A 24,918-nucleotide genomic window follows, 5' to 3' on the forward strand; every position below is an offset into this window, starting at 1 on the left:
AATTTTGGCCCTGGATCTGCTGCTTGCAAGGCAAATGCCGCTATCTCTCCGGGCCCTAGTTGACCTAGTTCTGATTGCCTTGCAAGCAGCCGATCCAGGACCAAAGGTGGTTGGTTCGAATCCCGGTGTCCCACATGGTCCCCCGTAACAAAAAAAAAAAAGTAGAAAACCTGGGAAATTATATGGGTGGCTAAAATTTCCATTGCTATATAAATTATTTCATACACTTTATAATAATCATTTGCCTCTACTCCCTCCCCAGTCTTGTTAAAAAGAATAGGACAAATAATTGAATAAATATGAATATATAAATATATAATTGAATATTCATTTGACTCAGTTCTTTATTAAATGAATACTTTTCGGGGGGGGGGCAAAGTGATAGCACAGAGGCAGGGCATTTGCCTTGCTCTCAGCCAACCTGGGACAGACCTAGGTTCGATTCCTAGCATCCCATATGGTCCCCTGAGCCAGCCAGGAGTAACTCCTGGGCACCACTGTGTGTGGCCCGAAAACAACAAAAAATACTTTTTAAAACCGAAGAATATATAGGTTTGCGGAAGAGCTGTTGAGTTTAGTCAGTAATTCAGTATGCTTCATGGGGATGGCTCGCATTTCAGAATCCTGGAATGGATGAGGATTTAGCATGTGGTTATCTTTTCAAATTACTACTTTCATTTGTTTTGGGGGCCATATCCAGTGATATTCAAGGATTCCTCCCCTCTGTACTCAGGAATTACTCATACTGTCTCAGGGAACCATATGGAATACTGGGTTCAAACCTGGATTGACTGCATGCAAGGCAAGCACCTTAATATGACTCAGGCCCTCCAAATTACTATTTTGGGGGGAGGTCACACCCAGGGCGGCGCTCAGGGGTTTCTCCTGGCTCTGTGCACAAAAGTCACTCCTAACAGACTTGCAGGATCATATAGGATGCTGGGATTCAAACTGGGGTCTGTCCTGTATTGGCCGCATGCAAGGCAAACACCTTACTGCTGTGCTATCGCTCTGGTCTCCAAATTACTATTACCATTGTATTTTTAGAAATCAAAAAGTGGTAGGGCTGGAGAGATAGCATGGAGGTAAGGCATTTGCCTTTCATGCAGAAGGTTGGTGGTTCAAATCCTGGCATCCCATATGGTCCCCTGAGGCTGCCAGGAGCAATTTCTGAGCATAGAGCCAGGAGTAACCTCTGAGCGCTGCCCGGTGTGACCAGAAACAACAACAACAACAACAAAAAGGCAAAAAGTAATAACTTAAGGTAGGGTATTTGCCTAGCATGAAGCTGACATGCATTTGATCTCAGTACCTTACATAGTTCCTGAGCACTGCCAGATGTGTCCCCAAAACTAAGAACATTTTAAAATCTGGAAAAATAGTAATTTTATAATATACCATAAAAGAAATAAAGTTCCTTAAATATCTTTTGGCTGGTGAGGCTACACTACACCTCCAAGACTAGGATGTTTCCCAATGTTTTCAGAGTTTGCAGTAGGAGGCTCCTCAAATGAGACCAACAAGAATGAAAGGCAGTGACAAGTAGGGAAATGAGTGTGCTGTATTAGGATACAGAGGAGGTTAAGGAATTTTCAGGAGGAGAAACAGTCTAAACGGACCACCAGCTCACCAACTGCAGATACAGCAACTTAAAATCAGAGATAAAAAGGGACCTTGACAGGGTAGATGCTACTTTTGTGTTAAAAGTCATTCTCCCTCAGTTGTGATTTATGTTTTCTTCACAAGAAATTTTTTTGAAGTTATGATGAGTAGATGTGATAACCAGGGCATATTATAGATGTCCTTCAATAAGAAAAGATTGAAGTATTTAGTGATTTAAAAAGCTGCATTATTTGTGTTTGTGTTTTACAGTTTTTGAGACAGTGTCCTTGAGCTCTGACTCTCTCTTCCAGAGGGCAGTTTCAATTCTTCATACTTCTTATTTGGACTCTTCATCTGAGCATGGTTTTCACTACAGTCAAGTGACTTTGGTGAAAAATGACATTTTCTTAAATGAGGTGAGGTGCTTGGTACACATTGATGTGTATTGCTTTTATTTTATTTTTAAGAGAGCCCTTTATATAAGCCTTGTTCTACCAAAAATAAAAAATCTTTGGGAGATAGTCACCTGGAAGGTAATAATGTAGAGAATAGAAAAACAAATACATTTTATTAGTCTTAGCAGGAAGAATTCAGGGTGTATTTTTTAAAATTAGATTGCAAGGCAAAATAACATGATTACAAACTCCTGGTTATTCTCTTTATATAGTACAAAGCTTTTTACCAAATCAAAAAAGCAAGAAACTATACTGAGGAAGAACTTCGAGAAACTTATGGATTTCTTCTGTTTGAAACTGAAAATCAGGTGAGGGAGTTAAGTTGTAGAAAACTAATATCAATTACAAAATTAATGCGATCATTCATCTTAGAATCTGGTATTTCAGTTCTGTATCTTTGTAAGACTTACTAGTTTCTTTTGTATCTTAGATTGGTGGCTTAGAATGACATTGAAAGCTAATCAAGAAACAGACTTTGGTTTCTAAAACTTTCAAAAGTCCTCTTTAGTCAGGGTGAGATTTGAATTTGTACAGGATTTTGGAAGTAATGCCTGTAATGAAGTAAGAAGATATTTCTCCATTCTGGGTTATTGTGTATAACTTTGTTTTCTGGAGGTTAATTTTTTGTTTTGTTTTGGTTTGGTTTTTGGTTTTTGGGTCACATCCGGTGGCGCTCAGGGGTTACTCCTGGCTCTATGCTCAGAAATCGACCCTGACAGCCATGGGGGACATAGGGGATGCCGTCATTCGAACCACCAACCTTCTGCACGCAAGGCAAACTCCGGCCCCTGGAGGTTAATTTTCAAGGTTGGGAGGATTAAAGATAGAACTTTGAGGGACAGGAGAAGATAGTACAATGGCAGAGGTGTTTAACATAATGGAGCCAATTCCAAGCACCCCTCAAGATTTCCCCTGAGTGGAGAGCCAGAAGTAATCCTTGGACACAGGAGGGGAAAAAATGATGATGATGTGTACTTTGAGCATTGTCGTTCCTTGGAAATGATTCATGCCTCTGTCTGAAGATGAAATATTTATATTGTTGCTTGTTAGATTTCCTTCTCAGTCACAATCTTCAGTTGCTAGGTTTGGCCAGTTCTACCAATTCTCTGTTCTACCATCATACTGATAGTTCAGAAGGAAACTCTTGTGTATAGGGCATGTTTGCCCTAGCTTCCTCGGTACATTTTGTACAAGATGTACCTGGCTTCTTCAGTACATTTTTATATTTTGTAAAATTTTTTTTTTGTTTTTTTTGTTTTTGTTTTTTTTTGGGTCACACCCGGCAGTGCTCAGGGGTTACACCTGGCTGTCTGCTCAGAAATAGCTCCTGGCAGGCACGGGGGGGGGCCATATGGGACACCGGGATTGGAACCAACCACCTTTGGTCCTGGATCGGCTGCTTGCAAGGCAAACACAGCTGTGCTATCTCTCCGGCCCCTATTTTGTTTATTTTTATTTTTTTTTTTTATTTAAACACCTTGATTACATACATGATTGTGTTTGGGTTTCAGTCATAAAAGGAACACCACCCATCACCAGTGCAACATTCCCATCACCCAAGTCCCAAATCTCCCTCCTCCCCACCCAACCCCCGCCTGTACCCTAAACAGGCTCTACATTTCCCTCATACACTCTCAATATTAGGACAGTTCAAAATGTAGTTATTTCTCTAACTAAACTCATCACTCTTTGTGGTGAGCTTCCTGAGGTGAGCTGGAACTTCCAGCTCTTTTCTCTTTTGTGTCTGAAATTTATTATTGCAAGAATGTCTTTCATTTTTCTTAAAACCCATAGATGAGTGAGACCATTCTGCGTTTTTCTCTCTCTCTCTGACTTATTTCACTCAGCATAATAGATTCTGTGTACATCCATGTATAGGAAAATTTCATGACTTCATCCCTCCTGACAGCTGCATAATATTCCATTGTGTATATGTACCACAGTTTCTTTAGCCATTCGTCTGTTGAAGGGCATCTTGGTTGTTTCCAGAGTCTTGCTATGGTAAATAGTGCTGCAATGAATATAGGTGTAAGGAAGGGATTTTTGTATTGTATTTTTGTCTTCTTAGGGTATATTCCTAGGAGTGGTATAGCTGGATCGTATGGGAGCTCGATTTCCAGTTTTTGGAGGAATCTCCATATTGCTTTCCATAAAGGTTGAACTAGACGGCATTCCCACCAGCAGTGGATAAGGGTTCCTTTCTCTCCACATCCCCGCCAGCACTGTTTGTTCTCATTCTTTGTGATGTGTGCCATTCTCTGTGGTGTGAGGTGGTATCTCATTGTTGTTTTGATTTGCATCTCTCTGATGATTAGTGATGTGGAGCATTTCTTCATGTGTCTTTTGGCCATTTGTATTTCTTCTTTGTCAAAGTGTCTGTTCATTTCTTCTCCCCATTTTTTGATGGGATTAGATGTTTTTTTCTTGTAAATTTCTGTCAGTGCCTTGTATATTTTGGAGATTAGCCCTTTGTCTGATGGGTATTGGGTGAATAGATTCTCCCACTCAGTGGGTGGCTCTTGAATCCTGGGCACTATTTCCTTTGAGGTGCAGAAGCTTCTCAACTTAATATATTCCCATCTGTTAATCTCTGTTTTCACTTGCTTGGAGAGTGCAGTTTCCTCCTTGAAGATGCCTGAAGTCTCAATGTCCTGGAGAGTTTTGCCTATGTGTTGTTCTATATATCTTATGGTTTGGGGTCGGATATCGAGGTCTTTAATCCATTTGGATTTTACCTTCGTACATGATGTTAGCTGGGGGTCTAAGTTCAATTTTTTGCAAGTGGCTAGCCAGTTGTGCCAACACCACTTGTTGAAGAGGCTTTCCTTGCTCCATTTAGGATTTCCTGCTCCTTTATCAAAAATTAGGTGATTGTATGTCTGGGGAACATTTTCTGAGTATTCAAGCCTATTCCACTGATCTGAGGGTCTGTCCTTATTCCAATACCATGCTGTTTTGATAACTATTGCTTTGTAGTAAAGTTTAAAGTTGGGGAAAGTAATTCCTCCCATATTCTTTTTCCCAATGATTGCTTTAGCTATTCTAGGGTGTTTATTGTTCCAAACAAATTTCAAAAGTGCCTGATCTACCTCTTTGAAGAATGTCATAGGTATCTTTAGAGGGATAGCGTTGAATCTGTATAACGCCTTGGGGAGTATTGCCATTTTGATGATGTTAATCCTGCCAATCCATGAGCAGGGTATGTGTTTCCATTTCCGCGTGTCCTCTCTTATTTCTTGGAGCAGAGTTTTATAGTTTTCTTTGTATAGGTCTTTCACATTTTTAGTCAAGTTGATTCCAAGATATTTGAGTTTGTGTGGCACTATTGTGAATGGGGTTGTTTTCTTAATGTCTATTTCTTCCTTATTACTATTGGTGTATAGAAAGGCCATTGATTTTTGTGTGTTAATTTTGTAGCCTGCCACCTTGCTATATGAGTCTATTGTTTCTAGAAGCTTTTTGGTAGAGTCTTTAGGGTTTTCTAAGTAGAGCATCATGTCATCTGCAAACAGTGAGAGCTTGACTTCTTCCTTTCCTATCTGGATTCCCTTGATATCTTTTTCTTGCCTAATCGCTATAGCAAGTACTTCCAGTGCTATGTTGAATAGGAGTGGTGAGAGAGGACAGCCTTGTCTTGTGCCAGAATTTAGAGGGAAGGCTTTTAGTTTTTCTCCATTGAGGATAATATTTGCCACTGGCTTGTGGTAGATGGCCTTAACTATATTGAGAAAGGTTCCTTCCATTCCCATCTTGCTGAGAGTTTTGATCAAGAATGGGTGTTGGACCTTGTCAAATGCTTTCTCTGCATCTATTGATATAATCATGTGGTTTTTATTTTTCTTGTTGTTGATGTTGTGTATTATGTTGATAGATTTACGGATGTTAAACCATCCTTGCATTCCTGGGATGAAACCTACTTGATCGTAGTGGATGATCTTCTTAATGAGGTATTGAATCCTATTTGCCAGGATTTTGTTGAGGATCTTTGCATCTGCATTCATCAGCGATATTGGTCTGTAATTTTCTTTTTTCGTAGCATCTCTGTCTGGTTTAGGTATCAAGGTGATGTTGGCTTCATAAAAGCTATTTGGGAGTGTTTCCACTTGTTCAATTTCATGAAAGAGTCTTGCCAGGATTGGTAGTAGTTCCTCTTGGAAAGTTTGATAGAATTCATTAGTGAATCCATCTGGGCCTGGGCTTTTGTTTTTGGGCAGACTTTTGATTACCATTTTTATTTCATCAATGGTGATGGGGGTGTTTAGATATGCTACATCCTCTTCTTTCAACCGTGGAAGATTATAAGAGTCCAAGAATTTATCCATTTCTTCCAGGTTCTCATTTTTAGTGGCATAGAGTTTTTCAAAGTAGTTTCTGATTACCCTTTGAATCTCTGTCATATCAGTAGTGATCTCTCCTTTTTCATTCCTAATACGAGTTATCAAGTTTCTCTCTCTCTCTTTCTTTGTTAGTTTTGCCAGTGGTCTATCAATCTTGTTTATTTTTTCGAAGAACCAACTTCTGCTTTCGTTGATCTTTCGAATTGTTTTTTGGGTTTCCACTTCGTTGATTTCTGCTCTCAGCTTTGTTATTTCCTTCTGTCTTCCTATTTTTGGGTCCTTTTGTTGAGTACTTTCTAGTTCTATTAGCTGTGTCATTAAGCTACTCAGGTAAGCTCCTTCTTCCTTCCTGATGTGTGCTTGCAAAGCTATAAATTTTCCTCTCAGTACTGCTTTTGCTGTGTCCCATAAGTTCTGATAGTTTGTGTCTTTATTGTCATTTGTTTCCAGGAACCTTTTGATTTCCTTCTTGATTTCATCTCGGACCCACTGGTTATTGAGTATGAGGCTGTTTAACTTCCAGGTGTTAAAGTTTTTCTTCTGAGTCCCTTTGGAATTCACAAATAATTTCAGAGCCTTGTGGTCAGCGAAGGTAGTCTGCAAAATTTCTATCCTCTTGATCTTATGGAGGTATGTTTTATGTGCCAGCATGTAGTCTATCCTGGAGAATGTCCCATGTACATTGGAGAAGAATGTGTATCCAGGTTTCTGGGGATGGAGTGTCCTATATATATCCACTAGGCCTCTTTCTTCCATTTCTCTCCTCAGGTCTAGTATATTCTTGTTGGGTTTCAGTCTGGTTGACCTATCCAGTGTTGACAAAGCAGTGTTGAGGTCCCCCACAATTATTGTGTTGTTATTGATATTGTTTTTCAGATTTGTCAACAGTTGTTTTAAATATTTTGCTGGCCCCTCATTTGGTGCATATATGTTTAGGAGAGTTATTTCTTCCTGCTCTACATACCCCTTGATTAATATAAAATATCCATCTTTGTCCCTTACAACCTTCCTGAGTATAAAGTTTGCATTATCTGATATTAGTATGGCCACTCCAGCTTTTTTATGGGTGTTGTTTGCTTGGATAACTTTTCTCCAGCCTTTTATTTTGAGTCTATGTTTGTTCTGACTATTCAGGTGCGTTTCTTGTAGGCAGCAGAAGGTTGGATTGAGTTTTTTGATCCATTTAGCCACTCTGTGTCTCTTAACTGGTGCATTTAGTCCATTGACATTGAGAGAAAGAATTGTCCTGGGATTTAATGCCATCTTTATATCGAAATTTGGTGTGTCTTTTGGTCAGTCTTGTCTTAAATTAGGTCTTTCAGTTTTTCTCTTAAGACTGGTTTTGAGTCTGTAAAGTTTCTGAGCTGTTTTTTGTCTGTGAAACCATGTATTCTTCCGTCAAACGGGAAAGTGAGTTTTGCTGGGTACAGTATTCTAGGTGAAGCATTCATTTCATTCAGTCTTGTCACAATATCCCACCACTGCTTTCTGGCATTTAGTGTTTCTGGTGACAGGTCTGCTGTAAATCTCAAGGATGCTTGCTTGAATGTAATTTCCCCTTTTGATCTTGCTGTTTTCAGAATTCTGTCTCTATCTGTGGGATTTGTCATTGTGACTAGGATGTGTCTTGGGGTGGTTTTTCTTGGGTCTCTTTTGGTTGGTACTCTTCGGGCATGCAGGATTTGATCACATATATTCTTTAGCTCTGGAAGTTTCTCTTTAGTGATGTTCTTGACCGTTGATTCTTCCTGGAAATTTTCTTCCTGGGTCTCTGGGACTCCAATGATTCTTAAGTTGTTTCTGTTGATCTTATCATAGACTTCTATTTTCATCTGTTCCCATTCTTTGACTAATTTTTTCATTGTCTGTTCATTTGCTTTAAGTTTTTTTTCCAATCTCTCCTGCTGTATGGAATTGTTATGTATCTCATCTTCCACAGCACCAAGTCTATTCTCAGCTTCTGATACCCTGTCCCAGAGCTTATCCATTTTGTCATTCACTTCGTTTACTGATTTTTTCAGGCCTGTTATTTGACATGTTATTTCAGTTTGGAGTTTTGTGATTTCTGTCTTCATATTTTCTTGATTTTTATTAGTGTTCTGTTCTATTCTATTCATGGTTTCTTTGAGTATATTCCATATTGCTACTCTAAAGTCCTTATCTGAGAGATTGATTAGTTGGTTGGTCGTTAACTGGTCATCAGAATTGTCCTCTTCATTCTCTATGTCTGATGCTGGCCTGCGTTGTTTCCCCATTGTCACACTTGTATTGTGGGTTTTTCTACGTGTTGTGGTGGTATTCATTGGTTATATGATGCAGGCAACACACTTCTCTGGCTCCGCCCTTTCTGGATGGGCCGACTTGCCTCCAAGGTAGGGGAGTCCTCCGTGGATGAAGCCTCACACAGGATCAAATCTTAGGCCCAAGCACGCAGCAGAGAAGACAGTCTGGAGAGAAATTCTTGCTTCTGTGATCCAGTACAGTTCTTAGTGTGGTTTTTTTCTTCTTGTGATGGTGTTCTTTTTTTTAGAAAGAGCGCACGGCTGCGTAGCGAAGTGGAGCTAAGTGCCTTCTGGAGCCTCTTTTCAGCCCACTCTCAGGAGGTTTACGCAACAGGATAGCAGAGAGACACACACAGGCAGCACTCACAGTTTTTCACAGTCGGGCCCCACTGGTCAGGCGTAGTTTTCACTCGCTCGCTGGGCAGCTTCAGAATGCTGTATTTTTGGGGTTCACTTCCCAGGACTCTGAGGAGAGTCACTGGCTCGCTGGGTAGCTTCCGAATGTAGTTTCTTTTGGGTTCGCTTCCCAGGGCTCTGAGGAGAGCTTCCAGAGTTCAGGAAAGACAGAGAAGGGTAGGACAGGGCTCCCTTCCGGTGCTCAGTTTCCTCAGAAGAAGCACAGCCGGGTGGAGACTCTGCAGGTAGAGCAATCAGCACTCTGCCTGGAGACCCCCACATCCAGCCATTTCTTACTCAGTCACTGGCTCGCTGGGTAGCTCCCGAATGTAGTTTCTTTGGGGTTCGCTTCCCAGGGCTCTGAGGAGAGCTTCCAGAGTTCAGGAAAGACAGAGAAGAGTAGGACAGGGCTCCCTTCAGGTGCTCAGTTTCTGGTTCGCTGGGTAGCTTCCAAATGTAGTTTCTTTGGGGTTCGCTTCCCAGCGCTCTGAGGAGAGCTTCCAGAGTTCAGGAAAGACAGAGAAGGGTAGGACAGGGCTCCCTTCTGGTGCTCAGTTCCTCAGAAGAAGCACAGCCCGTTGGAGACTCTGCAGGTAGAGCAATCAGCACTCTGCCTGGAAACCCCCACCTGCAGCCATTTCTCACTCACTCACTGGCTCGCTGGGTAGCTCCCGAATGTAGTTTCTTTGGAGTTAGCTTCCCAGGGCTCTGAGGAGAGCTTCCAGAGTTCAGGAAAGACAGAGAAGAGTAGGACAGGGCTTCCTTCCGGTGCTCAGTTTCCTCAGAAGAAGCACAGCCCGGTGGAGATTCTGCAGGTAGAGCAGTCAGCACTCTGCCTGGAAACCCCCACCTGCAGCCATTTCTCACTCACTCACTCCCGGCCCCTATTTTGTAAAATTTTAACAATAGTGGGGATCTCTAAGCAAGCCTAAAATAATTCAGAGGTAGGGGCTGGAGAGATAGCATGGAGGTACAGCATTCGCCTTGCATGTGGAAGGACGAAGATTTAAATCCAGGCATCCCAAATGGTCCCCCGAGCTTGCCAGGAGCAATTTCTGAGCGTAGAGCAAGAGTAACCTCTGAGCATTGCTGGGTGTGACCCAAAAACGAAAAATGAAAAATAAAAATTTTCAGAGGTAATGTCTTAGTTGAGTTCATGACTTACTAAGGTTAGGATAGATGTCCTTAATAGACTACACCATAAAGGTTATGTAGAGATGCTATGAATTCATGGGGGTGAGGGGCACATTCAGATTTAGTATTCCCATAGTTCTGATTTTGTTTGATTTTTTTGGGGGGGTTCTGATTTGGGGCCACACTAGTGGTACTCAAGGGTTATTCCTGGCTCTGTATTCAGGAGTCACTTCAGGCACATTCAGGGGTCCATAGGGGATGCAGGGGATTGAACCGAGGTTGGCTTCAAGCCAGGCAAGTGCTATACCTGCTGTACTATTGCTCCAACCCATCCAAAACTCTCAATAAAAAATAATTCTGCAAGAACTTCTCTGTGAACTTGTGTAATTTGTTTTTCCCATTGACTTTTTTTTTTTTTTTTAATGAAAACTGGTAAGATTTTATGGAAAATGTTAACCACTAAGTTGTTTGATGTTTTGTTGACGTTTTTTGTTTGTTTTGTTTTTGGGCCACACCCAGTGACACTCAGGGGTTTTCTCCTGGCTATGCGCTCAGAAATCGCTTCTGGCTTGGGGGACCATATGGGACGTAGGGAGGATCGAACCTCGGTCTTTCCTAAATCAGCTACATGCAAGGCAAACACCCCACCACTTGTGCCACCACTCTGCCCCAACCACTAAGATTTTATGAAAAATTTGAACCACTTTACAGAACATAGTTGCCTTTTGCCTTTAACCTAAGGTTGGTTTATGCCATGAATGCCTGTACAGCTTATCTCGAAAGCTTATTGTCTGTAGCGTCATTTCATTCTATCTCTCTCCGTCTCTCTCCAGGCCAAGTTGGTATGTCAACGTGGGCTTTGTGTTGGCAGCAGTGCTATTACCACATTGGGTGACCCAGCAAAAGGTAGGCCTTACAAGATAGAGTGGGATTTACTTGATTTTTTTTTTACAATGCCTCTACTTAAAGTTATTTTTAGGGATTGCCCATACCTTATTCCATTTTTTTTTGTTTTTGTTTTTGTTTTTTGTTGTTTTTTTGTTGTTTTTTTTTGGGGGGGTCACACCTGGCAGCGCTCAGGGGTTACTCCTGGCTCTATGCTCAGAAATTGCTCCTGGCAGGCTCAGGGGACATATGGGATGCCAGGATTTAAACCACCATCCTACGTCTAAGGCTTACTGCTGTGCTATCTTTCTGGCCCCATCCTTTTTTTTTTTTTTTTTTTGCCACACCTGGTAGTGCTCAGGGGGTTACTCCTGGCTCTGTCCTTAGAAATAGCTCCTGGCAGGGTTGGGGGACTATATGGGATGTTGAGAACTGAACCCAGGTCCATGCAAGGCAAACGCCTTACCCCCTGTGCTATTGCTTCAGCCCACCTTGTTCTTTTTTTGGAGGGGGAGGGGGTTGGGTCAGGAGTTATTCTTGGCTCTCCACTCAGAAATTGCTCCTGGCAGGCATGGGGCACCATATGGGATGCCAGGATCTGAACCACCGTCCCTCCTGGATCAGCTGCATGCAAGGCAAACGCCCCACCGCTGTGCTCTCTCCAGCCCCTCACCTTGTTCTTTTTTTTTTTTTCCACTTTGTTCCTTATTGAGAATTTTGTTCACCTTTTTGTCTAAAGAACTTCCTTAGACAAGTCAATATCACTGTTTTCATTTCTGTGTGCTCTCATCAATGTAAGAATGGCAGATATTAAGTGCCCACTGTAAATTTTGGACTTACAGTATGGCTGCAGTTTTGAACAAAACAAAGGTAACTCCTGTCTTCCTTGAGTTTGTAAGGATGAACAAGATGCTGGAAAGTAGGGCGTGTCTTTATTTTCCTTTGTGTCCTTATAGATAGCAAAGTACTTTTTTGGGGGGAGGGGCCACACCCAGTGACACTCAGGGGTTACTCTTGGCTATGCACTCAGAAATTGCTCTTGGCTTGGGGGACCATATGGGATGCCAGGGGATTGGACTGCGGTTCGTACTAGGTCAGCAGTGTGCAAGGCAAATGACTTACTGCTGTACCATCGCTCTGGCCCAGAAGTACTTTTTTGTTTTGTTTTGTTATGTTTTGGGGTCACACCTAGCTCTGCATTCAGAAATCACTACTACCAGGCACAGGGACCATATGGGATGTTGGGATTCGAACCACCATCCCCATCACCTGCATGCAAAGCAGACGCCCTATTGCTGTGCTATCTCTCCTCTGGCCCATCAGTACATTGTGTTTTAAAAATTATGAATCAAAGGGCCGGAGCTGTGGCGCAAGCAGTGGGTGTCTGCCTTGCATACCCTAGCGTATACCCTTGCATACCGTAGCGTATGAACTGTGATTCGATCCCCTGGTGTCCCATATGGTCCCCCAAGCCAGGAGTGATTTCTGAGTGCATAGCCAGGAGTAACCCCTGAGCATCACAGGGTATGGCCAAAAAAATTATGAAGCAAATTGTTATTGACCTTTTCACTGGAAAGAGTATAGAGAGAAATAACATCAGTTTCCCAAGATTGTGATACTTTAATCCTTTTTTGTTGTTATATTCAATTAGAAAGTTGTTGGGTCTTGAAAGGTCATATTTCAAAGTCAGAGAGAACAGAGGTGGAAGGCCAGTACCCTGCTGCAGGTGTGCCTCGTTTGAACCCTCTCTAACACATGGTTCCTTCCCAGAAGTAACCACCACAGACTGAGAACAGTCTGACACAGCACTAAGCTTGAATTCCACATCCACTCCAGATAAATAAAAGATGTTTTATTGGGATCGGAGCAATAGCACAGCAGTAGGGCATTTGCCTTACACACTGCCAAACTGGGACGGACTTGGGTTCGATTCCCGCCATCCCATATGGGTCCCGGAACATGCCAGGAGCGATTTCTGAGTGGAGAGCCAGGAGTAGACCCTGAGTGCTACCAGGTGTGACCCAAAAACTAAATAATATTAAAAATTAAAAAACGTTGGGTCAGAGCGGTGGCGCGGCTCATAAGGTGTCTGCCTTGCGTACGCTAGCCTAGGACGGACCACAGTTCAATCCCCTAGCGTCCCATATGGTCCCCCAAGCCAGGAGTGACTTCTAAGCACATAACTAGGAGTAACCCCTGAGCCTCACTGGGTGTGCCCCCCCACCAAAAAATAAAAGAATAAACATCTTTTATTGAGGGGATTGAATTTTTTGGCTGGAGGTAGACCCAGTGTACTCGGGCTATTCCTCACTCGGCTCAGGACTGATTCTTGTGGTGCTCAGGTGTCATCTACAGCACTAGGGATCCAACTGGGGTTAGCCACATTCCTATACTATTCTTTGGACCCTTCCTTTGATTTTACTAATGACTTTTTGTTCTGTGCGGTCATCTTAAATATAGCCTTCCACACATGAGTGATGTATGTGTGAAGACATTTTGTGATATAAACTATTTTCTCTTTCACAGGTGTATACGTTTCTAAATATTCGGACTACCTTCATGCACGACCGTGGTATCATGGGAAATCTGGCTTTATTGTAATTTTTAATCTAATTAAGGTAAAACCCAAATAGTTTCTAAATAACTTTTAAAAAATTTTTAAAAATGTTCTGCCTGTGGTAATGCGGGTTATTATCTAAACATAGTTGTCAAACAGTATTGACTATAGCCAAAATAGCTACCTAAATATAGAAAAATAGCTACTGGGGCTGGAGTAGTGGGTAGGTCATTTGCCTTTCACACAGCCAGACCAGGTTAAATCTCCAGTATCCCATGTAGTCCCCTGAGCACTGCTTTGAGTGATTCCTGAGTGCAGAGCTAGGAGTAAGTCCTAAGCATTGACAGGCTAATCCAGATACGAAAAAATAAATAAATAAATAAATAAATAAATAAATAAATACTAATTTTGCTTTGCTTTTCAAGTGAAAAGTCTTTTATTTACCTCAGTTTTACAGAGTTGTTTTGTAAACAGTCAATGAAACTGAAATTACTCTTAACAGATTAACTTAGAAAGCAGCATTATCTGAATTATCAAAATCTTTCAAGGACTAGATAATACAGGGGTTAAGTTATCCTGCTGTCAATCCCACCTGGATCCCCTGCACTTCTGCTGGTCCCCCGAGCACCACCAGGAGTGATCTCCAGACAAAGTCAGAAGACCTGCTGGCCCAGAAACCAAAATATTCCTACCACCACAAACATTGCTACCACTTCCATCACTACTACAACCACCACCACCACTACTACTATCATCACCACTGATACTACTGCTACCAGGACTGCCACTGCCATCACTACTATAATCACTACTGCTGCTGCTGCCCCTGCTACTACCACCGCCAGCACTACCACTGCTACCGCTACCACTACTACTACCTTGACACTGCTACTGTTACTATTCAGTAGTGGTAGCAGTAGTAGTGCTGGCAGTGGTAGTAGCAGGGGGGCCGGTGAGGTAAGGTGTCTGCCTTGCAAGCGCTAGCCAAGGAAGGACCACGGTTCGATCCCCCGGCTTTCCATATGGTCCCCCCAAGCCAGGGGCAATTTCTGAGCCCTCAGCCAGGAGTAATCCCTGAGCATCAAATGGGTGTGGCCCGAAAACAAAACAAAACAAAAAAAATTTTTGCCACTGCTATTACTAATGATAATGTAGGGATGTTGCCTTTTTTTTTTTTTTTTTTTTTTTGGTTTTTGGGCCACACCCATTTGACGCTCAGGGGTTATTTCTGGCTATGAGCTCAGAAATCGCCCCTGGCTTGGGGGGACCATAAGGGATGCCGGGGGATCGAACCGCGGTCCGTCCTAAGCTAGCGCTTGCAAGGCAGGCACCTTACCTCTAGCGCCACCTTCCCGGACCCCGATGTTGCCTTTTTTTTTTCCATCAAATACATAATACTTCATGTGGTGCCTATAATTTCCTATCTCAGATGTTCTTTTTGGAGCTTCTATCGGGGGAGTGCAGCTATTCGATCTCGACTGAAGAACAGTCTGTCTGAAGCGCACAGCTTCAGGAGGAAGTACATGGAGCGGTGAGGGGAAAGAGCCCTGAATAAAGCTGCCCATCAGTGGGGTGACAGATATTGCATCAGATCTTCCTCACATCCAATCTCCTTAAATAGTCCAGTCTCAATTAACCGTGATGAGAATTTTCACTCAGTGGGAAAATTCTGCTTTAAGTGGAGAATTTAAGTTTATATTAATCGTAATTTTTAGTTTTAACTTAATACTGGGGGCCAGAGAGATAGCAAAGCGGTAGGGCATTTGCCTTACATACAGCCAACCAGGGTGGGACCCATTTCAATTTCCGGTATCCCATATAGTCCCCCAGCCTGCTGGGGGTGATTTCTGAGTGCAACACCAAGAGTGACCCCTGAGCATCACTGGGTGTGGCCCAAAAACCAATCAATCAATAAAGTTTTAAAAAAATAATCTTAGTACTTAATGAGTTTAGGAATTCAATTTTTTTGTTTGTTTTGGCTTTTGGTTTTTGGGTCACAACCCACATACCGTGCAGTGTTCTGGGCTTACTCCTGGTGTGACACTCCCTAGCAGAGCTTGGGACCTTATGGGGGTACCAGGATCAAACCAGATTGGCCTCAGGCAGGGCAAGTACCTGCCCACTGTGCTGTAACTCCAGCCTCCAGAGCTAGAGTTTTTGTTTGAGTTTGTTTGGGGCCATACTTGGCAGTGTTTAGGGGTCATGCCTGGATCTGCACTCAGGAATTAACTCCTTATCTTACACTGGGGACCATATGGAGTATCAAATATTGAACCCATGTTGACTGCAAGCAAGGTAAGTGCGCCCTACCTGCTATGCTATCACTCTAGCTCTAGAGCTAGAGTTCTGAATCTAGTTAACTGGCACCAACATCCTTATGAGTCTCTTTTTTTGTTTTTGGGTCATACCCAGCGGCACTCAGGGAGTTACTCCTGGCTCTGTGCTCAGAAATCACTCCTGGGGGCTGGGGCGGTGGCACTAGAGGTAAGGCATCTGCCTTGCCAGCGCTAGCCTAGGACGGACCGCGGTTCGATCCCCCGGCGTCCCATATGGTCCCCCAAGCCAGGAGTGACTTCTGAGTGCATAGCCAGGAGTAACCCCTGAGTGTCACCAGGTGTGGCCCAAAAACCAAAAAAAAAAAAAAGAAATCACTCCTGGCAGGCACAGGAGACCATATGGGATGCCAGTATTCGAACCACAGTCCTCTCTGGATTGACTTTGTGCAAGGCAAATGCCTTACCGCTGTGCTATCTCTCTCTTTTTAATGAATTGTCCAGCAAATTATTGCTGTTGAATACACCTGATTAATGTTTTTATTCTAGGGAAGAGTCAAGCCTGTATCTGAAAATTATACAACTAACTATACTAGCCCATCTATTGGCTATGATTGTCACGTGGCTACGAATACAAACAAGGTTTCTCACAAAACGAGTCATTTTCGCAACTTTGAACTGAGTCAGGTACAGTCACTTGGGAATAAATCGAATATTCCTAATATAAGTTTCTGAACCTGATGTGTTCAAATACAGGAGGGGGAAGAGGGGTTGAGATAAACGTAGTAATCCTTAGAAACTGGAGTTTCTTCCTGCCAGTAATTTTTTTTTTTTCTCTTCCAGTATTACCTCTATGAGCTTTCAGGCAGCAGCGCTGTAACAGAGCGACCCAGGCAAATCTGTCCTTACCTCATTGTCGCTTTTCAGTACCGGGAGCCTAGAAGAATGGCGGCATCTACTTCAACAAGCTCGTGAGTGCTTCTGTTTAGTCTTTATTCCTATGCATTTGTTTGCTTGCTCTTGGTAAAACGGCTCTTTTTTTTTTCTTCTAGACGGAAAGTCTGTGAAAATGGTAAGAAATTAATGTGTTCTTCTCAGGTTTGATTTAGCCCTGTCCCCTTTTTAAAATTTTTTGAGTGTTTTTTTCCCCACAAATAAAATGGAGTTTCTTTTCCTTATTTTTTAAGTTCTCACCTCTTCATGGACAGGAAAATTAATTATTCAAGGCTGTTTACTATGTGATATAACACTTCGATCCACTTGTGGTGCAATGATTCCTATAAAACTGTAAGTATTGAATCTGTACTTTTCTCATTTTTGTACATTTTTTTCTCATTTTGATCATTCTCATGTAAATGGCATTAGATTTGGATTCAAATATTTAAATATACAGAATACAGCCAGTGCACAGAACTACCTGGCATGAATTAGAATTCATTTTCTGGGGTCAGAGAGATAGTATGGGGGTAGGGCATTTGCCTTTCATGCAGAAGGTCATTGGTTCAAATCCCGGCATCCCATATGGTCCCCCGAGCCTGCCAGGCACGATTTCTGAGCATGGAGCCAGAAGTAACCCCTGGGCACTGCCAGGTGTGACACAAAAACAAAAACAAAAAAAAGAATTTATTTTCTGACTATTGATCTTTAAGAAAAGAGGATGGGTTATTCCAGCCCATGCAGTAAAGTTATTCTGTGCATAAATGGAGAAGGTAAGTTTTTCCTCATTACAGAAGCCAACTGTATAGCAAATAGAGAATGACAGGACTAGGCTGTTGCATTAATTATTAATTAATTAGTCTTAGTGTGGTGGATGGATGGGGAGGCCTTTCTTGGCCTTGCCCAGCACCTGCAGCCCCTATGGCCTGGCAGGTCTGTAGGTATCAGTGTAGTGATAAGGAAATGATCCACAGCAGTCAGGTGAAGTTTCAGGAGTCATCCAGCTATTTATTACAAGGCTCTAACTGCTATGTGCATATCTCACATGGCTTCTAAGCTAAACTTGTTAAGCAGCCTCCTTCAGCTGCCCTCCATCCATCTTGCTGCTTCTGCATCCATGCTGTCTCTGTTCTTGCTGCCTCTCACTCTAGACCCCTCCCAGCTGTGGGAGGGTCTCACAATCCAGGCAGGAAGTTAGGGTAGGGGTAACATTAGGGAACTGCCATTTGCCAGTATCATAATGGAAACTTAGAAATCAGTAAAAGTTTGATAGCATTTACTTTAGAGTAGACAATATATACTTTATTGAGGGGAAAATAGATATTACAGTGGAAAACAAAAAACCCTGAAAAATGCCATCTTTACCAAGTGAAAGTGTCTGGGAATAAGGAGTGTAGAGAAGAGTAGACGTCATGGATTCCACCAGACTGTTCAGGAGGCAGCATTAGACACCCAGACTAAGGATTTGAGTGACTAAATGACTACTGCCTTCCTGGGTTAGGTACCTGGCCTACAAAAACATACTGTCATTTTTGTTATAAAATCCGTATGTTGAAAAAGTTAGAAAAATTGAATAAGGTCATGTAAATTACTACGCTACTACAGAGGGGCAAGAGAGATAGGATAGTGGGTAGGGAATTTGCACAAGGCTGTTCTGGGTCTGGGTTCAAGCCTCACCCCATATGGTACCCACCCTTGCCAATAGTGATTCCTCAGTACATAACCAGGAGTGGCCCAAAGCCCCCACAGACATACACACAAACATTACTATATATTGATATTCCTTGATTTTGCTCTTTTATTTTGTAGTTGTATAAAGAAATAGCCATCTTTTAAGGCACAGAAGTATTTGGTACGCAGCATTTATAAGGCTCCAACTATTTCCCAACTGTGTGTATTCTTTTGGAGTATAAGGGAGAGGCATACCCAGTCCTGGCTCTATGTTCAGGAGTTACCACTGGCAGTCTTTAGGAGATCCTGAGTGATGCTGGGAGTTAAACCATAATCAGTAGGATGGGATCCAAGGCCAGTCTTAATCCCTGTACTTTCTCACCCACTCCCACTTAACATATGTTCTTACGACAGAATATATATTCGGAAGAACTTGGAAAAAAGCTGTGGATGTGGCTTTTTATCTGACACTGCTGGGAGGCAATCCAGTATTGTCCAACTTGACAACTTTTATTACAAGATGTGTCATCTTTTTAGCCATTTGGATCATTGGGTTATAAAGAAAAGGAGAATGGATTCAAAAACTGTGAACAGGTCTACTTCATGGCTTAGATATATTTGGAAATTTATTTATTTTTTGGTTTGAGGGCCACTCCTGGCAGTGCTCATCAGGGTTTAGTCCTGGCTTTGCACTCAGGAATCACTCTGGTGGGTTCAGGGGGCCTATATGAGGTGCTGGGGATTGAACTTGGATGGGTCATGTACAAGGCAAGTGCGCTGCCTACTGTACTATCTCCAACCCCTCGAAATTTATCATTTTAAATATGCATGTTAATTTACATTAGCATTATATTTAAAGACTCTTAGTTAAGGGTTCTTGTGGCTATGATGTTTGCGTTTATATTAAGAAACCAAAAATTAGGGGCCGGAGAGATAGCACGGCGGCGTTTGACTTGCAAGCAGTCGATTCAGGACCTAAGGTGGTTGGTTCAAATCCCGGCATCCCATATGGTCCCCCATGCCTGCCAGGAGCTATTTCTGAGCAGAGAGTCAGGAGTAACCCCTGAGCACCGCTGGGTGTGGCCCAAAAACCAAAAAGAAAAAAAAAAATTAAGAAGGTTGGTAATTTTAGTTTTATTACATTTTATGATTAGAGATATATATATACTTTTTTAGACAACATGAACTAGATTTCAAGTATGTCATGAAAGTGTCATCTCTGAAAAGAATACTACCACAAGCTGCCTTTAAAAATCAGAATAACTTGGAACAAAAACAAGGTCTGTGTAAGTATCATGGTGTACTCTTTCTTCTACACTTTATTCTTTTTTTTTCCTCCTGCTTTCTTACTCAAACACAGTTTTCTATTTTACTTTAATTCTTAAGAATCTTGTTTGAAATTGCAGAGCTACTAGGTTGGACTGGCTAGGTTCCATGAAGACAGCTACTGGAAACGGAATGATTATTTCATAAAGATTATCATTTTTTTGTTTTGTTTTGTTTTGTTTTTGGGTCATACCCAGTGGCATTTAGGGGTTACTCCTTGCTCTGCCCTTAGAAATTGCTCCTGGCTGGCTTGGGGGACCATATTGGCTGGGATTCGAACTATTACCTGTCCTGGATCGGCTGCATGCAAGACAAAAACGCCCTACTGTTGTGCTATCTCTTCAGCCCTTCATAAAGATTATCTTTTCTTTTTTTTTTTTTTTTGGTTTTTGGGCCACACACGGCGATGCTCAGAGATTACTCCTGGCTGTCTGCTCAGAAATAGCTCCTGGCAGGCACGAGGGACCATATGGACACTGGGATTCGAACCAACCACCTTTGGTCCTGGATCGGCTGCTTGCAAGGCAAATGCCTCTGTGCTATCTCTCCGGGGCCCCATAAAGATTATCTTAAAGAGAGTTAGGAAACATGCTGATTTCTTTCTGGAGAAAGTGGCTACTTTTGTAGTGTTTTTTTTTTTTTTTTTGGGTGGGGGGTCACACCCAGCCGTGCTCAGGGGTTACTCCTGGCTTTATGCTCAGAAATAGCTCCTGGCAGGCTCAGGCGACCATATGGGATGCCGGGACTCAGCATGCAAGACAAACGCCCTACCTCCATGCTATCTCTCTTGCCCCATGTAGTTTTTGTTTCTTTATAAAAATGGAAGGGAAAAAATGAGAAAGAAATTAGGTCATTTAAGTATACAAAACTTGGAGGTATAATAGTCTCCATGTTCATCATGTATAGTCAAATTTTATGACTTTATTTTTCTTTTGATTTTTTGGACCATACCTTATGGCATTTAGAGGTTACTCCTGGCTGCACTCAGAAACATGGAGGTAGTTTATACTTTGTACTTGTCTTTTTCTTTTTTTTTTTTTTTTTTTTGGGTCACACCCAGCAGCACTCGGGCTACTCCTGGCTCTACGCTCAGAAATCACCCCCCGGCAGGCTTGGGGGACCATATGGGATGCCGGGATTCCAACCACCGACCTTCTGCATGCAAGGCAAATGCCTTACTACTATGCTATCTCTCCGGCCTCTGTACTTGTCTTTTTAATATTATAGTAATGACAGTTTAAAATAGTTTTCACTCCATGATATTGAAATTAAAAGCATCTTGAAGGAGGAAATACCTCTGTCCAAACAAGCAGAAGCAGAGATAAACAAATGGGGATACAATAAATTGGGAAGCTTCTGCACTTCAAAGGAAACAACGACTAGGATAAAAAGGCCACCCCACTAGAGTTAAAAGATCACCCCACGGAATGGGAGAAACTATTTACCCAGTGCCCATCAGATAAGGGGCTAATACTAAGATATACAAGGAACTGACAGAACTTAACAAGAAAAAGGCATCTGACCCCATCAAAAAATGGGGAGAAGAAATTAACAGACATTTTCTCAAAAAAGAAATAATACTGATGGCAACAAGCACATGAAAAAATACTTCACATTAGTAATAATCAGGGAGATACAAATAAAAACAACAATGAGATATCTCATGCCACAAAGACTGGCACACATCACAAAGAACAAGATCAAACAGTGCTGGCGGGGATGTGGGAAGAAAGGAACCCACATTCACTGCTAGTGGGAATGCCATCTCATCCAGTCTTTAAGGAAAACAATATGGATATTCCTTAAAAACCTGGAAATATGATCCAACTATACCATTATTAGGGATATACCCTAGGACCACAAAAATAATATACTAATGCCCTCTGTACTCCTATGTTCATTACAGTGCTATTTACAATAGCCAAAATCTGGAGACAACCCAGATGCCCGACAGCAGCCACTTGGCTACAGAAACTAGTACATCTACACAGTGGAATACTATGCAGCCATTAAAAATGAAGTTACGGGGCCAGAGTGATAGCACAGCAGTAAGCAGTTGCCTTACACGCAATCTGGGACAGACCCAGGTTCCATTCCCGTTATCCTATATAGTTCCCCTAACCATGAGTGATTTCTGAGTGCTGAGCCAGGAGTAACCTCTGAATGCCATAAGGTGTGACCCAAAAATTAAAAAAAAGTAAAAATAAAGTCATGAAATTTGACTATACATGGAGACTATTATGCTGAGTGAAATAAGTCAGAGGGAGAGAGATAAGCACAGAATAGTCTCACTCATCTGTGGGATTTAAGAAAAATAAAATATAGGGCCGGAACTCTGGCGCTAGAGGTAAGGCCTTGCAAATGCTAGCCTAGATCAGACCATGGTTCGATCCCCCAGCATCCCATATGATCCCCCCAAGCCAGGAGCGATTTCTGAGTACATAGCCTGAATGTCAATGGGTGTGGCCCAATATTATAGTAATAATACCAAGAGGCAATAAAGATGAGGGCTGGAAGGACCTGCCCATGATATGAAACTTACATAGAGTAGTAAATGCAGTTAGAGAAATAACTATACTGACAACAACAATGAAAATGAAAGAGAAATACAATGCCTGTTTCAGACAGGTAAGGGATGGGGAAGAGGGAAATGGGGACATTGATGGTAGGAAAGTTGCACTGATGTACATTTTATAGCTGTAACCCAATTATGTTATATGTTTGTAACCATGGTGCTTAAATAAATTATTAAAAATAAATCATATACTTTATACATTAAATGTTTAATGAGTTTTATTACTACCAGTTGAATAATTTGGGGGCCAGGGGTTGGGCCAAACCCAGCAGTTCTCAGGGCTTATTCCTGGTTCTGTACTCAGGGATTACTTGGGACTATCTGGGGTTCCGGGGACTTCATGTAAGGAAAACATCCTTTCTATTGTACTATTCCTCTGGATATATGTAGAAAAATATATTTTCATGAATTTTTTAAAGTCGTATCACTAGTAGTTTAATCTTTTGTGGCAAAATTGATTTTTAAAAAAGCGTGATGCCTTTTCTAAAAATAGAAAACTTATTTCTCTTTCTGGTTTTTCTCTACAGCCTTTTCCCAAGAAATGTGCTTCAATATGTATGAGGTGGAATTATCAAACAACGAAGAAAAAATAACTAAACTAACAGAATACATTAAAAAGAAGCAGTTGGTAAGGCTCAATTTGAAGTTTAATTCCCTTTTCTTTTTCAGAGAAATTGCTCTCCACTTAATCGCTGACTGTGCCAGCTGGGCTTGCTAAAAGGATTTTAATCATTTAATATTTATTGGCATATTACTGATAGAATGTTTTGATATTTTCATTCACCTTGTATCTCAATATCTCAGTCTAGTAATCAAAGAAAGTTTAAGTTAATCCTTCATACTCAAAGTTTAAGTATAAAAATTTATTCAAATTCTTTATTTTTATTTTAATTTTTTTGCTTTTTCAAAGGGCTGGCTCTGCGCTCAAAAATCACTCCTGGCTTGGGAGACCATATGGGATGCCGGGGGATCAAACCGCGTTCCGTCTTAGTTTACCGTGTAGCAAGGCAAACGCCCTACCTCTTGCACCACTGCTCTAACTCTCAAATTCCTTATTGCTTTTTTTTTAATGATGGAAGAATTGTATGTATCTTCATTAATCAAAAGATTGTTTGTAAGATGCTTCTTTAAAAGTGATCTTTTAGGGGCCCGGGCGGTGGCGCTAGAGGTAAGGTGCCTGCCTTGCCTGCGCTAGCCTTGGACGGACCGCGGTTCGATCCCCCGGCGTCCCATATGGTCCCCCAAGCCAGGAGCAACTTCTGAGTACATAGCCAGGAGTAACCCCTGAGCGTTACCGGGTGTGGCCCAAAAACCAAAAAAAAAAAAAAAAAAGATCTTTTAGGGGCCAGAGTGGTGGCACAAGCGGTAAGGCATCTGCCTTGTGCACACTAGCCTAGGACGGACTGTGGTTCTATCCTCTGCCGTCCCATATGATTCCCCAAGCCAGGAGTGATTTCTGAGTGCATAGCTAGGAAAACCCCCTGAGTGTCACCAGGTGTGGCCAAAAAACAGAAACAAAAGTAAAAAAATAAAAATAAAAAAAAAAATAAATTAGAAGTGGGGGCCGGGCGGTGGCGCTAAAGGTAAGGTGCGTCTGCCTTGCCTGTGCTAGCCTTGGACGGACTGCGGTTCAATCCCCCGGTGTCCCATATGGTTCCCCAAGCCAGGAGCAACTTCTGAGCGCATAGCCAGGAGTAACCCCTGAGCGTTACCGGGTGTGGCCCAAAAAACCAAAAAAAAAAAAAAAAAAAAAAAAAATTAGAAGTGATCTTTTTTGGGGCCAAAGCAATAGTATAGTGTGTAGGGTATTTTCCTTGCACATACCTGGGTTCAATTCCTAGCACCCCAAATGGTCCCCCAAGATTCACCAGGAGTGATTGAGTGCAGAGCCAGGAGTAACCCCTGACCATCATCAGGTGTGGCTCCAAAACATAAAACCAATCTGGATGTTAAAGTGTAGTTCAGACTTGGCCAAAAACGTACATATTCTGAGACTGGGCATAAATTCTCCTGATTTATATAAAACTAACATTCAAAATTTTCTTTCTTTATGGTCTTGGGGTCAGACTACATGGTCCCCAGGACATCTGGCATCACAAGGCATGCAGAGTACATGCTCCTTCCTAAAGAGTGTTCGTTTTAACTTTTCATGGCTCAAGAGACACAGGATTTAAAAATTAATCCTGAGTGCTTGAAATATGGTGAACTTTAAACAGAAGACCACAGATAGCCAGTATCCAATTAATTCTAGGTGGACCGTCCACTAACACACTTCCTTGATGCTTTGATGAAATGTATTCTCTAAAGACAGGTCTCAAGAGAAAAATGTGGTAGAGCGAGAAGGAAAGATTTGCATCTTGACACTCATTTATGTTTTTACTGTTTAAGGCAATCATCAAGTGCTTAGAAGATCGGGAAGTTTTCATTTTACTTACATCATCAGCCTTAATATCAGAACCAAGTAAGGGCTCTTTTCTTGAAAAGGTATT

The 24,918-nt window shown here is 41.9% G+C and overlaps 1 protein-coding gene across 1 annotated transcript in view; it reads left to right on the top strand.

Moving 5' to 3' along the window:
* Positions 1 to 24,918, top strand: part of TASOR2 (transcription activation suppressor family member 2) — a 71,398-nt gene that overhangs the window by 12,583 nt on the left and 33,897 nt on the right. The window contains exons 3-11 of the mRNA XM_049777525.1: positions 11,040 to 11,112; positions 13,618 to 13,709; positions 16,471 to 16,608; positions 16,765 to 16,892; positions 16,974 to 16,993; positions 17,109 to 17,208; positions 19,705 to 19,814; positions 22,957 to 23,057; positions 24,818 to 24,890. Coding sequence (XP_049633482.1) covers positions 11,040 to 11,112; positions 13,618 to 13,709; positions 16,471 to 16,608; positions 16,765 to 16,892; positions 16,974 to 16,993; positions 17,109 to 17,208; positions 19,705 to 19,814; positions 22,957 to 23,057; positions 24,818 to 24,890 — 835 coding nt within the window. The remainder of the gene's footprint in view (positions 1 to 11,039; positions 11,113 to 13,617; positions 13,710 to 16,470; positions 16,609 to 16,764; positions 16,893 to 16,973; positions 16,994 to 17,108; positions 17,209 to 19,704; positions 19,815 to 22,956; positions 23,058 to 24,817; positions 24,891 to 24,918) is intronic.

Source organism: Suncus etruscus, chromosome 7, assembly GCF_024139225.1.
Source record: "Suncus etruscus isolate mSunEtr1 chromosome 7, mSunEtr1.pri.cur, whole genome shotgun sequence".
Classification (NCBI taxonomy): Eukaryota; Metazoa; Chordata; class Mammalia; order Eulipotyphla; family Soricidae; genus Suncus; species Suncus etruscus.